We start from the raw sequence: 16,453 nt of genomic DNA, 5'->3' as shown, positions 1-16,453 counted from the left end.
TTAACTTCTCATACATCTTTGAGAGCCGTGAAGTGATCCCAAAATGCAAAGTGTAAATGTTTCAGTAAAGCAGGAAACAACTGAATTGTGAGACGGAATTGTTTACAACAAAGACAATAATTAGCTAATTTTAACTATCTTTCTATTATGTTGAGGTTTACAATGCAGATTTTAAAAGCTAATTTAATTTTTTTTTTTTTTCTGTATCAGTTTATGAATTGATTAGAATTACTGTACTGAGTGTTTCATGCTAAAAAAGGAGATTTTGAGTGCATTATTACTTTAGGACTGACTGGTGTTTATTTGTGTGACTTTAAGGAAGCTGATTTAAAATTTGGCCCTCAGCAACAAGGCAAACAGAGAGCATGTCTATGGAGCACAAAAAATGACATAAGCATAACTAAATTAATGCAGAAATACATAATTAAATACATAAATAAATGAAAAATGAACATTTTGGTAATGATAAAGGACACAATTGAATGAATGTCCTAAATTTATTTTCTACATTTCCATAAATAATCTTTTATTTAGGCTATTTCTGTATTTCTACATTTATTTATTTATGCATTTCTACATTTATTTATTGATTTATTTCTGTATTTCTACATTGATTGATTGAGTTAGTTAGTTTGTTAGTTATGCTTATGTCATTTTTTGTACTCCATCGTGACTGCACTGCTTCACTGTGACCGACAGACTGTAAAACTATGTACCTGTTTGCTTTCTGGACCACCACACTAGTCTCTGTGTTAGCAGGAAACACCCTGGCGATGATCATCTGCTTATACTGTTTGATGAAAATCGCAAATAGGCTTTTAAAGCGTCTCTGAACCAACCTGAGCTGAGCTGTTAATGAAAAAAACATTTTTCAGAGACTTCAAAGCGTCCTGGAGGCGGCAGCATTGCGCCTCAAAGTCCTCCAGCTGGTCGGAAACGAAGAAGGAGAAGAAGAAGAAGAAGAAGAAGAAGGAAAAATTCATAACCTCCATCTTTCAGTGCCGCATGCCTCTGTGGATATCAGAGCAGGTTTGTGGTGATAAATGTTGGATTGTGTGTCATGTGCGGTGGCTGTGGGGTGTGTGGTTGTTGTTGTTGTTGTTTTTGTTGTTGTGTGGTCGGACCAGAGCAGAGCAGTGACATGCTGTCTGTGTGTGTCTCTGTGTGTGTCTGTGTGTTTGTGTGTGTGTCTGTGTGTGTGTGTGTGTGTCCAGCCTGTGGAGGCCCTGTGTTGTGTTTTCATCTCTGCAGCTGCTCACACACACACACACAGACACACACACACAGACACACACGCAGACAGACAGACAGACAGACAGAGAGCAGCAGGTTGATGTCTGACAAGTTAGCTAGACTGAGACATTGTTGCATCAGCATCATATCTGTCATACACTAGTTTGTCTTGCTGATGAAACACGCTTTTTTTTTCTTTTTTTTTTTTAAAATGAGCTGAATATTTGGACTTCCTGCGTGTTGGTTAGCTCATAATGCTGCTCCAGCTGTCAGTCTTCATGTTGTCTATCAGCAAGCTCATCATTTGACTACTTATACACAATATTTGTTATCTACATTTTTCTCTTATTGCAGTTGAAAACATGAATCAAGAAAAACTGGCTAAACTTCAAGCCCAGGTCCGGATAGGAGGAAAGGTAAGAAACACACACAAGGAGATGTTGCTTTGTTTTGATTAGGAAGATGTTATGTTAAGTGAGTTGATACACTCAAACAGTATATGTGGCTCTTAAGATTAAAATAACTATCACTGCCACTAAGTGTTATGTTTGTATACTTACTGGTTCTGACATATAAAACAGATTTTTGCAGCATATGTTAGAATACCAGCATTTACTGCTTGACTCATCTACAATTAATCAACAAGTATTTAGATAATCAGTTAATCATTTTTAAGCAAAGACACTGTCAGTCAGTTGTTCCACTTTCTTCCTCTGCTGTGTTTCCTCTGTTTTATATCATTGTAAATTAAATATCTTTGTGTTTTGTGCTGTTGGTCGGAGAAATTTAACAATTTGAAGACATCACCTGTGGCTCTCTCTCTCTCTGTGAAATTGTGAAGGGCATTTTTAGAAATATTTTCTTACATTTCATAAACCTAACAATGAATTGATTAAAAGAGAAAATTATGAAAAACTTCAGAGTTTGGCAGACTAATCATTAATGAAAATAATTTGAGTTTTAGGTAGTTGCAGCCCTTATTTTAAAATATTGATTAGTATGTTATGGTCACATCATGATCCACACAACTAATATTTGAGTCTTTGCATTGAAACTATGGGGCCTGACCCTTGTTGGGTCATTATTTAGCAGCATAACACAAAGCTGTAGGATTTAAAAAAAAATATTTGTTTACAATAGGAGATGTCAATTCACTGACTAGGTTTTGCTCATGTGATCGACTCTCTGGCTGGCAGCACTGGCAGCAGCCGGCAGGAGAGACGCTCTGCGGTGCATTTAGATTTTATAACTGAACTAATACCAGGACGCAAGCTTTTTATTTCTCTGACATTTTCACATCACAAGCGATGCATTAAAACACTCACTCACACAACTCACACTCACTCATGTAGGCTGTTATATCAGTTTAGTGAGGGGCAGCTGCTCTGCAGGTGCGCTTGATTTGACTGTAACTCTGGTAACTGTGCGGAGATAAGCCACCTGAATTTGCACCCAACATGCTGTCAAAACTTTAATTTACAATTTCCACCGCAGCCTCGATGATCATTGACCAGGAAAGAAGCAGAAAAAAGGGGACCACTACTTAATATCCAGAACTTCACATTGTAGACATTACCACTGACTATCCCTGTAACACATTGACCACAATTTCAAACATTGACCACACACTGTCCGGCCATATACTACATTTTGACCTAGTCTTGTTTTCTGTGTACTGCACTTTATATGAATTAATTGATTGATTGAAAACTATTCATGGCATTATTTTTGAAAGCATCCTCACTTTACTTTTAGTGCCTAAAACTTTTGCACAGTACTGTACATCATGATGTTTCTGGAAAATCTTTTCTTCAAATTTTCAACTCTGCACACAACAGCCCAGAAATATTAAAGGGATGTAGCTACCAGAGTATGAACAGTGTGGAAAAATATCAGTAACAGTTGACAAAGTTATGTATATATCGTCATACTCTCCAACCCAAGTCTTTCAAATAATACAAAAACATTGTACAATATATTGTTGCCCCTATAGTCTTTTCTTTTTCTCCTGATACTGACACTCTTGTGAGTCATGGCTTCAAGTCTCTGTTGTTTAACAGTCTTGTGTCTCTTTGGTTTCAGGGCTCTGCGCGCAGGAAGAAGAAGGTGGTACACAGAACTGCGACTGCTGATGACAAAAAGCTCCAGAGTTCACTAAAGAAGTTGGCTGTCAACAATATTGCTGGAATTGAGGAGGTAAATTGGTATGGACCCACTGTATCAGGAAACCTTGAATGTTCTCTTTTTTCAAGTAACTTCTCAGATCATTGTGGCACCAGAACATTTAACCATGACTTGAAGATCTGACCAGTCTCCTCTTCTCAGGTCAACATGATCAAGGATGACGGGACTGTGATCCACTTCAACAACCCCAAAGTGCAGGCCTCCCTGTCTGCCAACACATTCGCCATCACGGGCCACGCTGAGACCAAGCAGCTGACGGAGATGCTCCCCGGCATCCTCAGTCAGCTGGGAGCCGACAGCCTCAGCAGCCTGCGCAAACTGGCAGAACAGTTCCCTCGGCAAGGTGGGTGTGCCTGGACTTATCGGACCTCTGTCAGTGTACAGTTCATGTTGCAGCATGTTGGAAAGCGCTGTTTTCTCTGCAGGGAACACTTGCTGCGGTTACATGCACACTTTTTTTCATTCTGATTGAAATCATTCCAACTGAAGATTTCAGGTTAACTGTTTACTGTTGAGATGTGATGTAATACAGACGCATTTAATCGAAACAGCTGTGACATGTGCAAAAGTGATTATATAGGCAGTCTTCAAAGTTTTCCAGCATCTAGGTGTCCAATAATGTTCAGTTCTTTAAGAGTTTGTATCAAAAAAAACTCTCCTCAGAGGTCCTGTTCAGCTTGGAAGCTGCCATTTTTTGGATATGGAGAAATGTACATCCCCATGCATTTACATCAATACGGAGGGCATGTGCTGAAAGAAGGCAGCCAGAAAGTAATCAGGTTAAATCATTGACATGGTACAATTTTTCTTTTGATTGGTTTATGAAAAGGTTTAAACTACCCCTCTGCAACTAGTTTAAATTTAAATCGGTTTGGGTCTTTTTATTCTGATTGAGGTGTTTAAATGAAGCATTTTTATTCTGTTTGGGCTTTTAAACTGAATATAATGGGAGTATTAGGCTCCTTACTCTCCACTGTTAAGGACACAGTTTATGTTCTGTATCTGACACCAGTTTCATTCCAGTGAAACGTGAGCTCTTACAACACCTCTTTTGTGTTCAGGATGATTAGTGTGGTGTAGATTTGCATAAGTGTCTTGCCTGGTGCAGCTTGAATGGAACATTTTCAAGTGCAACATGCTTGATACCATGTGATAAAACAACAGGTGCTGTTGGTTTGGGTGATTGAAAGATTGGACTCTGGACAGACTAAGGATTGGTGTAAACATGTAGCAGCCAGCCAGTCACCAGTCGTAAGTTACCTTGTGCCTGTTGGTGCAGATAACGTTGCTTAGCTTTAGTTCTGTCTGTCCCTGAGATTGACGGTCTATGGATAGAGGCTGTCTATGTTGTATAAATTGTAAAGCCCTCTGAGACAAATTTGTAATTGTCTATCACAGAAATTCTGTAATAGATGGTCAATGCCCAAGAGAAAGTCTAACATCATTCTGTCTTATGTAAAATCCACATTTTTCCAATGTGTGTGTGTATAGTATATTCTGAAGTAGTGTGTTTCATCTAAAAAGTATATATACCACAAAAATACCACATAATACAATATAAGCTATGTTACGGTAGTAGAGCTGCAATGATTAGTTGATTGACAGCAAATTAAACGCCAACTATTTTAATAATCGATGAATGGTTTGAAGACCTTTTTTAAATACTTAAATTCTCTCATTCCAGCTTCTTAAAGGGGACCTATTATGCTCATTTCCAGCTCTATATTTTTATTCTGGGACTCCACTAGAACAAGTTTGCATGATTGACAGCTCAAAAAACTCCTTATTTATGTTATACTGGCCCTTTATGCAGCCCCTCAGTTCAGCCTCTGTCTTTAACAGGCAGTCTTAGCTCCTGTCTCTTTAAGGCCCCCCTCCTGAGGAGCCGACTCTGTTCTGATTGTTCAACTTCAGGAAGCCTAGCGAGGGGCAGCGTGTATCAGACTTGTTTTAAGTTACCGCCGATGCAAACCCAACATTTCCTGCTTTACTGCTTCTTATTAAAAGCTTTTAAATGAATGAAAAACAGGAGACTTTTATTGTGAAGAATTTATAGGAAATTAAATGTTTTCCTCAACGAATTAGCAGAGCTTCGCTTGCGGTGCTATTATTCAATAAAAACAGTTTTACATAACAACGTATGGAGATATTTGGAGCTCTTTGTTCAGCGGGTCAGTTAGAAACAATGCAAGGAAGGATAGTACAAGCAGAAACAGCCACAGTGATGATGATGTTTGATAAAGAGCTGCAGACGACCAGCACACCTCCAACAGGTAAACTACTTATTTTACTTTGCCATGCTGTGTTATGGAAAAATACTCACAGCCTGCCTGCACAACTTGAGTCATGGCTCAGCATGACTATCCCCAAAACAATGGAAAAATGCCATAATGTTGGCAGAGCAGAGCAGTGAACCTACGCACTGTGCATGGAGCAGATGACCATATACATAAATCCGTCACAAGCTGACATCAGCTCAGACTGAAAGTTAAAAAAAAACTGTTGGAAACCAAATGTTCAGAGCAGTCTGAAGTCCGTGCTTTTTGCTTACAGGGATTACTTCTACATATGTTTACCTCATTATTTGAAACTATGGTCACGTTTAATATGAACATCCGACATTGTAACATTATATTATGACTGAAAATAAGGAAAAGCATAATAGGTCCCCTTTAAATGTGAATAGTTTCTGGTGTCTTTAGTCCTCTGATAGTAAAGTGAATATCTTTGGGTAGTCTGATTGCATCTTGGGCTTTTGGAAACAGTGACTGACATTTTTTCTCACATTTTAAAGATCAAACAACTAATTGATTAATTGATAAACTAACTGACAAATGAATCGATAATGAAAATAATTGTTAGTTGCAGTCCTATATGGAAGCGTGATAATAGATACAGTATGCTTCTTTAGGATTGATAATCATCTTCATCCATAAAGAAACGGTCATATCTGGTTTGAGCTGTAATGTGTTTGTCATGTGTTGTCATTTCAGCTCTCGACAGCAAAGCTCCAAAAGCAGAAGACATTGAGGAAGAGGATGATGATGTTCCAGGTATGGACCATAACATGTATTAAAAACATCACATCGAAACATTAAAAATGAATCTATGCACACATTAAGAACCAATTTTCAAAATGTTATCCCAGAATTTGTTTGTTTTCTAAATGATTGCATTATAATTGCATTGCATAGAATAAAGAAAAATATCTCTGCAGAAGTGGTGTTTTGTCTTCTGCAATCATTGAAAAAATAAATTCAGTTGAGTGCATTTGTTAACATTTTGGAGAGTAGAGTGAAAACAGTATTATGCCATTTACAAATGTTGGCTGTTTAAAGCTAAAACGGTTTTAACATTGTCCTGCTGTTCTGCAGATCTGGTGGAGAACTTCGATGAAGCGTCAAAGAATGAAGCAAACTGATGAAACATGAGGTTCTTGTGCACATGAAACTGGACTGCAACAAAGCAAGAAACCTTCTCCGGTGTTTATAAGTGTAGACATATCAGACACTACCCCCCACAAACCAGAGACTTTTCTATTTCCCAATGGCCTCTGGATATCTGAGTCAGACTGGCTTGTGCACAAACCCCCCCCCCCCAAAAAAAACAACTCCCTTCTGGTAAAAGGTTAAGTCCCTTCACCACATTGTCAGTCATGGTCAGGATTACAGTGGTCATTAAAGCTAGTCTTAAGACTTTTTTTGTTTATGAAACAAAATAAAGGTGATTAACATTTTTTAGATGGTGCTGTGGTCATTGACAAAACATATCTTATTGATTCTCCTACACAAATGGTTTTATTATGCAGTATTACATGGGCATGGTCTGTTTATTCGATAATGCTGACTTGCTGAAACTTTACAGATTTCCTTCAGTATGACAGGTTGTGCATCTGGCTGGATTTTCACATCTGACATCATAGCTCTGTTGTCTTGGCTTGTGCGCTGTCCTGCAGGCTGTGCAGAAAGCAAACTGGGGAGGGACATTTCTGCACACCTCTCGAGTTTCTTCAAAGAGCTGCAGAGAAACACAGGGGAGGAGGGAGATCACACTGAGGGGGGTTAGAGAGGCGAAATCACCCCCCATCCTTCTCTTGCGAGCAAGGCATTGCTGCTCAAACTCGTCTTCCTCGGCACTCAGATGTAACAGGATAAAATGCTGAAGTTCTTCACTGCGCGGGATGACGAGAATGAAAGCCTTTTGGGAGCAATAACAGAAGGTAAGAATTGCGTTGATTTGAGCGGGGTGGGGATACTTTATTCCCCATTCATTGCCTGCGCGTTACATGATGATGATGATACTGCGAGTCTGTGTTTGTCACAGAAAACCGCTGATACAGCATTTGGCTGCGCGCATAGTCCGCATCAGCTGAAACGTATATCTGTGTGTGTGTGTGTTGCGCACATTACCGTGTGAAGACAAGCTGCGTACATACTCGCGCTGTCCGCAGACTCCTCAAATATTCAACAAACAGCACCTCAGTGAGGTGTCCTGCTTGATCTGGTGTAAGGGGATGCGGGCTGAGTGTCGCATTGGCGGCCTCGGCGCCTGCGAGCGGATTAAACATTTGCACGTGTGTCAAATGCGTCACCGTCCCGGGAAACGAGCGAGCTCTCAGTCAGCCGGATCGGTGCAGACCCCCGCCGCCGTTCGGGAAACCTTCACTCTGTTGCCCGCAGCAGGGATGACACGACCCGCCTTTCTTTTTTATTAATTTGGTGAAGCAGCTGCAATGCAGTTTGATCTGGAATTTACCTGTTTTTCCAAACGGGATTGGAACATTTCCATCAAATATCCTTTTGCGCTGTTGTGCCAAACCACATATCTTAGAGCGTAATGTTATGTATAAACTGAGCGGCAGTACCTATGATTTTTGGGATGCTTGTTCTCTAGTTATAACTATTCATGAATCACTCTGGGGTTAGAGCTCAATGAAAAACCATCTATGGATAAATTAGGCTACTCCCTCCTCTTTGCATACTATAATGTATGGTAATGGTTTTTACATGATTACCCTGTGAGGGAAGGATGTTAAAACATTAGTTGTGTAATTATGGGAAGATTATTAACGTTGAGATGAGAAATTGAGTCATTTCAAAAACAAATAGCTTATTTGACAAGACATATATACACAATGAAACACAAACACTCACTCCTGCCTTTGCAGTAGGCTCAATTGAACATGGAATGCACATTCATGTCAACAGTGAATAATGTGGATCATTATCATCTGGTCTGCTAGGCACAACAACAACAAATGGGCCAATAAAACACAAGCAAAGGTTTCAATCTGAATACCTGCACCCCAGCAAAACACATCCGTAAATCTTGAGGATACACAGAACCACTATTGAACTTTTTGTTCCCTGCGGAACCAGTAGCTATGTGGGATGATCAAGTGCTCGGTTTTACATCAATATTTCGCACACACCAAACCTCCTTTTCTCTTTTTCATTTATCAGCTCACAGGCACCTCTCAAGGACGACACAGCGCTAATGCTGCCTTTAGTGATGATTGAAAGCTATGAGCTGTATTAAGGGTGATGACACCTGGTGTTAAGTGGCCACTTAGAACATGTGAACACAGCTTCTCCACTGAGCATGCATGCGTGATATGTGTAAGTGTGCGTGTGCTTGCAGAAAGAGGCTGATGATATCACCATGCTCCCCTTTGAAACAGATGAAGGAGACAATCCGTCTCTTCAGGACACTAAGCACCACTGGCTGAACAGACCCTGCCTCCTAGTGCTCAAAGATGGGGATGTGTCCAAACCAGGGCTGGACTGCGGTCAAATTAGACCCAAGTCCCCATCTAAGGCCACTTCAGACTCAACAGTCAGAAGCACTTTTGGGCCATGTGAGCAGAAACCATCTGAACATCCTGCCAAGACGGCCTCACCCTCCCAGCTGGAGGAAGGCAGCTGCACTGTGACTGCCATCTCCACATGGGGTGAGAGTTGTTTCGGGGAGTCTTCCAGCCCCCTGGTGCTGAGTCCAGCTGAGGCTGCGTGGCCGGATGAGGAGGAGGAGCAGGCGGAGGAGGAGAAGAAGCTCCAGGCTCTCCCATCTAAGGAGGACTCTGTGGTTGAGGAGAAGGAGTTGGAGGAGAGTGGGCTGGAGCAGCAAGAACAGTCCTGCAGCTCAGAGGTTACTGCGACCCCCTCCAGTCTCTCACATGAGGAGACATGTGGTAGGGGGTCCAGGGACCTCCAGAGCCAGCTTAAAATGGTCAGATCTAATGGAGAAGATGAGACAAACGCCAACAAGGCCCAGGCAGCCAGCGGGGAGGGGGCAATGGGGGACTCTGCGGCCTTCCCTGTTGATCCTGACAATGAGAAACAGCCGAGTCCTGCTGGTATTCTGTCCAAGGATCGAGGCACCATCCTAGGGGAGGTGGCTCCATTTTGGGTCCCTGATGCTCAGGCGCAGGTCTGCATGAAGTGTGGGGTCAAGTTTACTTTTACTAAGAGGAGGCACCACTGCCGTGCTTGTGGGAAGGTGAGGAACATTTTAAAGTTCATATGATGTGCAGTATTTAAAATAACATTTAATTAGATGTTCCCAAGTCAAGAGGGATGTGATAGTTGATGTGTGAAATGTATATGTGTGCGTCTGCTCTTATGTGGTTGTGCGTGTGTGTGCATGTGCATGTGTGTACCGTCAGGTTTTTTGTGCACTATGCTCCAACCTGAAGTTCAGACTTACACATCTGGATGGCAAGGAGGGACGAGTGTGTGTTTCCTGTCACTCAACCCTCATTAAAAGTGAGCATATCTTTTTCTTTTTTTTTCTTTTTATTTTAAGTTCACAAGTTTTGTTTTGGAAAACTCTGCATGAGTAATTCTTACATCCTCTCCTCAGGGACACCCCCAAGAGGAAAAAGGAGGGTGTGGTTTGCCGATGAATTCCTGGCCAATAAGCAGTCAGAGTCTGCGCCGACCACCCCCGTCAGAGGACCAGGGTTCTCACCGCTGACTAGACGTGCGCTGGGTGGATCAGTCAAAATTCCCGGGGGTTCACCGCAGATCAGGAGAGCCTTGAGGCCACATGGGACAGCTATCAATGTAGGATCACCCAAAACATGACACTTCAGTTATATCACGTAGAACATGATATTTGTTATTCTACAATTTAGAAGAGAATAAATATAAAATCTGAGTGTTGCCTTTAGGGTTTCTGTATTTTCAGTGATGCTTAATAGTTTGTACCGTGCAGATTTGACAAAACAAAAAGTGAGCACGCTCTGTTGCCTCCCTGTCTCCCTCTTCCTCTAGGAGGCCTGTGGTCCTTATGGCTGGGGCACCACAGCTTTAGTGAGCAGCTCTGCCAACCTCATCCCCCTGGATGGCCTGCCACCCATCCTTACCTCCACAGGAGTCAAAGGAGGTAAGACTCGTTCCACCAAATTTGAGTCAAACATTTCGCAAAAGGACTTTGTGGTTTCTTTGTTCATGGCAGTGCAGATGTTGGTATTTTTCTGACCTTGAAGTGTGTGTGTGAGCCGCTCTCTTGGTATTTTCATGACTTGCTGTGCAGTGTGCATGATGCAAAGGTAGGAGGAAAGGCACAAAGAGTTGAGAGGTCCATGCAAATCAGGCAGCACAACGAGAGGTGAAAATTAGGTCTCTGACATTGAGGAGTTGACATACACAAACGTATGTGCTTATTTGCACATCATACGAGTCTGTTATATATATTTGCATATACTCGACTTCACCCAACTGTTTACTTTTAGCAGGTGCACTCTCTCATTGTCCTTGTGCACATGACCTAGCACGTGCCTGTGACTAGAAGAGTATCAATCAACATTCCCAACCCATACTGATGTATGCAAAAGGCCAAACACTCACCCCTACTTCATTCACCACAACCAAAGCACTATTGAGCAAGACTCTAAAATTGGCACATTTACAATAATTATAAGTCTTTTGTATTGCCGGGAAGTTTCCAGTTATGACTGTTCCATATTTATGTGTTGATTCTTCCTACTTATAAGTCTTAACTGCTCCCTAGTGCTGTCACTCTAAACAATAATGTGGACCTTGTCTTACCTGGTTAAACAGGGATGTTTAGAAATAATAGCATTAATAAAAGATACCTCGCCTTGCATCTTATTTAGAGCCAGGCTCCAACAGAAGAGTAGTATGGTTATTAAGCCTTACACAGCTATGAATTAATTCTCAAATGGGAACAATGGATAAAAGTACGATGTCAGAATAATCACTGTGTCTGCGGCTTGTGCCAGCTCAAAGCACAAGCAGTTGCAGAATATACTATGGTCTAATAGCTGTGTGGTTTTTTTTCTCAGATTACACTGTAGAGGAGCAACCCTCTGAGATGCTGCTTATTCAGGAGCTGGAGAGTGGCAGGCCCAAGCCCCTGGTGTTTGTCCTCAATGCCAACCTACTAGCTATGGTCAAGCTGGTCAACTGTACGTTTCTTTTTTTTCCCCTTCCTTTTCACCTTGCCAAATAACAGAAAGCACACATTTCTACACTTTCTGTTTTGGAGTTAATATTCCCCTCTGAGCAAAACCCTGAGACCCCTGAGGTTGTGCTTTGATTGTGTGACAGATGTTAACAGGAAGTGCTGGTGCGTGACAACAAAGGGAATGCATGCTGTGGGCCAGGTGGAGGTGGTGGTGCTGCTGCAGTGCCTGCCTGAAGAGAAAAGCTTTCCCAAAGACATTTTCAGCCACTTCATCCAGCTGTACAGGGACACCCTCACAGGTCAGAGCCACGCAGCAATTTGTATGCCAGTTTCATAGCAGTGGTTGCTTTACTGTATATATTGATTAAGAGAATATACTGTATGCCTCACTGCCCACTTTTGGACCCCAGTCAACCCATTTGATTCATTACATTGACTGTCATCTGTCTCAATGTGTTTTTCTGCTCTAATTACACATCTGTCCTTTTCCTCTGTGTTTCTGTAGGGAAGGTTGTGAAACACCTGTCACTGTCCCTGTTCGGCAGTAGTTTCCTGGGCAGTGGAGAGCATGCAGGCTTCTTGTATGTTCGCTCCACTCTTCAGTCCCTCCAAGGTCTACCTCTGCCAAACCAGCCCTACCTCTTTGGCCTGTTGGTCCACAGAGCAGAGATGGCCTGGGCCAAAGCCTTTCCCTTGCGGCTCATGCTGCGACTAGGGGCCGAGTACAGATGTAAGCCAGGCCCCAGTAGGAAATGTTGTATCTGTAATGATACAGGTTTCCTCTTCAGTTACCCACTTTCTTCCTCTTTTCCCAGTTTACCCATGTCCTCTGTACAGTGTGCGCTTTAGGAAGCCCTTGTTTGGGGAGATAGGCCACACTATAATGAGACTGTTAGTGGTGAGTATAGGCATTTTGTTCTGTCATGAGAACTGACGACACCAAACTTCCCACACTGACCAATGACCTCTTCCTTTCATCCTGTTCAGGACTTTAGGAATTACCGTTATAGCCTCCCAATGGTGCCGGGGCTCACTGTGGATCTAGAGGCTCAGAAGACCTGCATAAAGATACCGACCACTGGGTACAACGAGGTAAGAATAAACATTCAAATATCTTGCAGAGTTGATGCTAATGTTATTATTTTTCATCAATCACCGTCTTTTCCTCTCTGCCCATTTCTGCTCACGTTAGCTAATGAAGGCTTTGAATAAGTCCAATGAGCATGTGCTGGCCATAGGGGCGTGCTTCAATGAGGGGGCGGACTCCCACCTCATCTGTGTGCAAAGAGATGATGGCCAGTACCAAACCCAAGCCATCAGCATCCACAATCAGCCACGCAAAGGTGGGGTATGACAAGATACTATAAAGAGACCTCAAGATTTCAGAGTCTGGACTTAATGTCCTACAATCAAGAAGTAGTGGAGGACACTCATTGCAATAAGAAATTTGTATTGCAACAAGGGGGAGGTCCTGATTGACTGATAAGATCATTTGTCTGCTGTGTGGGGAAACTATGATGTTGTTTGAATTAGTAAACCAAAAACAAAGTGAGTTAAATTTGGTGTGATTTTTCATTAGAAACTTTCCTCAAAATCTGTTTAACATGAACTCCGCAGACCATTTGTTGCATCCATCTTCATGAATGCATTTTGTGCAGCCAGACATTGTGCAATCCCATGCATTTTTGAAGTAATATATTTCACTCACAATGTAAGTTTTATATGGATTCAAGTGCTTTTAAACAAGCAGATATAGATTACAGATGAAACACAGCTTTTCTGTTTTTAACTTATAGGGAAATTTAAGGGAAGCAAAGGGCAGGAAGAGTTCAAAGAGGTTCACCGCCAGTGGAGCAAATTGGTGCACTGTCCCTTATGTAACACCAGGTGGCACCCTGTGATATGGTTTAAGGATTGACATACAGCAGGGTTAAAGCTAGAGTTTGTCTCTGATAATGATTTGCTTTTTTGTGTTGCAGTGACTGGATCATGCTTTTTTATATTCAGTAGTGCACTGAAAGCATCCGCAGGATATCTCGCCAAATCCAGCATTGTAGAAGGTAGGATGTCCATTCAGAGGGGAGTCAGGTTGACCTTGACTTTTTCCTGCCAGCTTGCAGGAATTACATTCTTTACATGTCTTTTTTAAGGAGTGCATGTTAACACCCCTGCTTCAGAACTGGTTTATTCAGAGTGTGTTGATCTTTGTATGTGTGTGTCTGTGTACATTTTCACAGACTGTTTGTCTAAGCGTGTGTACATGTTGATGCATGTGAGTGCGTGTGTCTCCCTGTTGGGTGTCTGTTTTGTGTGTTTCTCCTGTATTGCTGTCCCTCTCCCCAGATGGGCTAATGGTGCAGATCACCGTGGAAACCATGGCGGAACTGCGCCGGTCGCTCCGGGAGATGAAAGACTACACCATCACCTGTGGGCGGCTTGACCAATCAGACAGCCCGGAGCTTGTTTGTGTACAGTGGGTGGAGGAGAAATGCACTGTGAATAAGGGGTGAGTGTGTCCGTCCCTTTGAAGTTCATGTTGCTGCCTCGGACTGAAGCTTTGAAGTTCAACCCAACAAAACAGTATAACAGCCACATTCAAAGATAGTGAAGGAAAATGTTCAAAAGGCTTTAAATTAGTAGATAATGATTAGAAAAAAACTGGAACATTTAAAGGAAGTGATCATAATCCCTTCAGATCCAGTGGTGTCCAGTTTTGTGCCATAGACAAGAGTTCAGGCTAACTAAACATTGAACCAACTTCACTCTCATACAATTGTAGTAAATTTTTGTATATATAATTTCTTCTCCAGAGTTATAAGCCCCATTGATGGGAAATCCATGGAGTCCATCAGCAGTACAAAGATGTTCCAGAAATCAGAATACAAAGAAAATGGGAAGATTATCCGCTGGACAGAAGTACGTATGATGATCTGTTGAAAATATCAATAGAAGTCCATCTGAAACTGTCTTTTTTTACCTTTTACATTTGTCTGATTGTTTTGCGCAGGTTTTCTTCCTGCAGAGGGGGGATCAGCCTAAAGGAGGAGCATCGGACTCTGCTGAGCACAACCGGCTAACGGAGCGGATCGCCCGGGCGTTTTGCTTGGCACTGTGTCCACACCTCAAACTGCTGAAAGAGGACGGGATGGCTAAACTTGGGCTGCGTGTCACTTTTGACCCTCAAGAGGTCAGGAAAAAAAGATGTTCAGTATTTGGTATCGGTGAGAGGGGTCGCAGCAACATATTGTTGCCTATTTCTCAGACTAAAATTGGCCTTTTAAGCACCAGATTCCATGAATCCACCTCTTGTAAGGAAGATGAATAAATCATCTTCTAGTAACCATTTGTCAATTCTTAATTTAGCAGTTAAATATCTAGTTTTTATGTTATAGAGTAGGTGGCTATTTGCTAATGCTCCAGGAATTTCATCAGCATGGGTTTCAGCTGTTTTTAGCGTTCAATGAGGACACATTTTTTTCAAAGGGCTCTTCCACTTTGCCAACAATTAAATGAAAAATAGTAAAATTTTTCTTTTTTTTTGTTTTTTTAGAAAAAAGAAAATATGTAACACATGAGTCATACACAAATAGTTGTAAAGTTTATAACACAAGCTTCTGGGTGTGGTTTGTTTTGTCATTTCAGGTAGGATTTGTGGCTGGGAGCAATGGGCAGCCCCTCCCAGCTCAGTACCTCAACGCTCTGGACAGTGTGATGATCCCCGTCATCCACAGCAGGGGGCGCAAGAGAGGCGATGAGCCCATTGTGATGGAGCTTATCTTCTACATCCTGGAGAACATCACTTAAAGCGCACACGCCCAACTATTACATCTCTTTCACCCTGACCACAGCTGTATCTCCGGCACTCCCCATCAGTGCTGCCATCAGTTTCAGGGCAATAAAAAGCAGCACATTCAAAGGGTAAACCAGACCACATCCAAGGTCTGCATCCATTTCATCCACTCATGAGTAAAGAGAAGTGGTCTGACACTTAGTGGTTTTTCCAATATCACCTCGCCCTGCAACAGACAATCTGGGTACGCATGAAACCTATGATGGACCATCAGATCAGGGCACAGTACCGCACCGTAGTAGCAACTTCATAGCTTGATATCATCCATGTCACGATGTACCATATAAATACCCATATGGAGAATACCTTTAACATGGGAGCTGGATTCAGCCCCACAACCTTAAAGCAAAGAGAAAAAGAGAATGACTTGAACTGCTGTATGTAGTAGATCTGTAGCGATTTGATGCACACTGAATGAATGCATAAAGAATGTTTTCCTACTGGATGTATTTTAATCGATTGCTCATGAAATGTATTGTCAGCCTGGAATTAAACTTGCAACAATGACGGAGTTACTGCCGGTTCATTCATGACTCTCTGCACAACACTTGGTACTTTTACTCACTTGTCATTTTATGACACTATAAGAACTGCTACTTCACCATATTTCAGAGGGTAATTTTGTGCTTTTTACTCGACTACATTTGTTCAACAACTGTAATTACCAGGCTACCTTTCAAATTGAGATTTTGCACACAAAAGACATGATCAGTTTATATATATTGATGGGTAGTTTAATGTCTGACAAGTCAACTT

General features: G+C 41.9%; 2 protein-coding genes and 1 long non-coding RNA gene across 5 annotated transcripts; 2 read left to right on the top strand and 1 right to left on the bottom strand.

Moving 5' to 3' along the window:
* The first annotated feature begins 914 nt into the window (after window positions 1-914).
* On the top strand, window positions 915-7,157 carry btf3l4 (basic transcription factor 3-like 4). The gene is made up of 6 exons (XM_044362055.1): window positions 915-1,029; window positions 1,588-1,649; window positions 3,316-3,429; window positions 3,559-3,760; window positions 6,411-6,470; window positions 6,792-7,157. Exons 2-6 carry the CDS (start codon window positions 1,596-1,598, stop codon window positions 6,836-6,838), a joined length of 477 nt encoding a protein of 158 aa, XP_044217990.1. The 5' UTR covers window positions 915-1,029; window positions 1,588-1,595; the 3' UTR covers window positions 6,839-7,157.
* Window positions 7,158-7,195: 38 nt separating this feature from the next.
* On the bottom strand, window positions 7,196-9,081 carry LOC122989278. Of its 2 annotated transcripts, none has more exons than XR_006405000.1 (2): window positions 7,827-9,081; window positions 7,196-7,614 (listed from the first exon to the last, which is right to left on the bottom strand). It is a non-coding gene; the product is annotated as an uncharacterized LOC122989278 (long non-coding RNA). The 2 variants fall into 2 exon arrangements; XR_006405001.1 differs by having other exon boundaries at window positions 7,196-7,434.
* zfyve9b (zinc finger, FYVE domain containing 9b) lies at window positions 7,540-16,208 on the top strand. 2 transcript variants are annotated; one of them, XM_044362054.1, is made up of 16 exons: window positions 7,540-7,636; window positions 9,098-9,915; window positions 10,082-10,181; window positions 10,279-10,481; window positions 10,692-10,803; window positions 11,726-11,848; window positions 11,991-12,146; window positions 12,353-12,577; window positions 12,663-12,745; window positions 12,835-12,939; window positions 13,040-13,190; window positions 13,827-13,907; window positions 14,191-14,353; window positions 14,658-14,763; window positions 14,855-15,034; window positions 15,490-16,208. In XM_044362054.1, the coding sequence occupies exons 1-16, from the start codon at window positions 7,573-7,575 to the stop codon at window positions 15,649-15,651; spliced, it is 2,832 nt and encodes a 943-aa protein (XP_044217989.1). In that variant the 5' UTR covers window positions 7,540-7,572; the 3' UTR covers window positions 15,652-16,208. The 2 variants fall into 2 exon arrangements, 1 of the variants encoding a protein (XP_044217989.1); XR_006404999.1 differs by lacking the exons at window positions 14,855-15,034; window positions 15,490-16,208 and having other exon boundaries at window positions 14,085-14,353; window positions 14,658-14,729.
* The last annotated feature ends 245 nt before the right edge of the window (window positions 16,209-16,453 follow it).

Source organism: Thunnus albacares, chromosome 9, assembly GCF_914725855.1.
Source record: "Thunnus albacares chromosome 9, fThuAlb1.1, whole genome shotgun sequence".
Taxonomy (NCBI): Eukaryota; Metazoa; Chordata; class Actinopteri; order Scombriformes; family Scombridae; genus Thunnus; species Thunnus albacares.
This window is presented reverse-complemented; position numbering and strand designations above follow the sequence as displayed.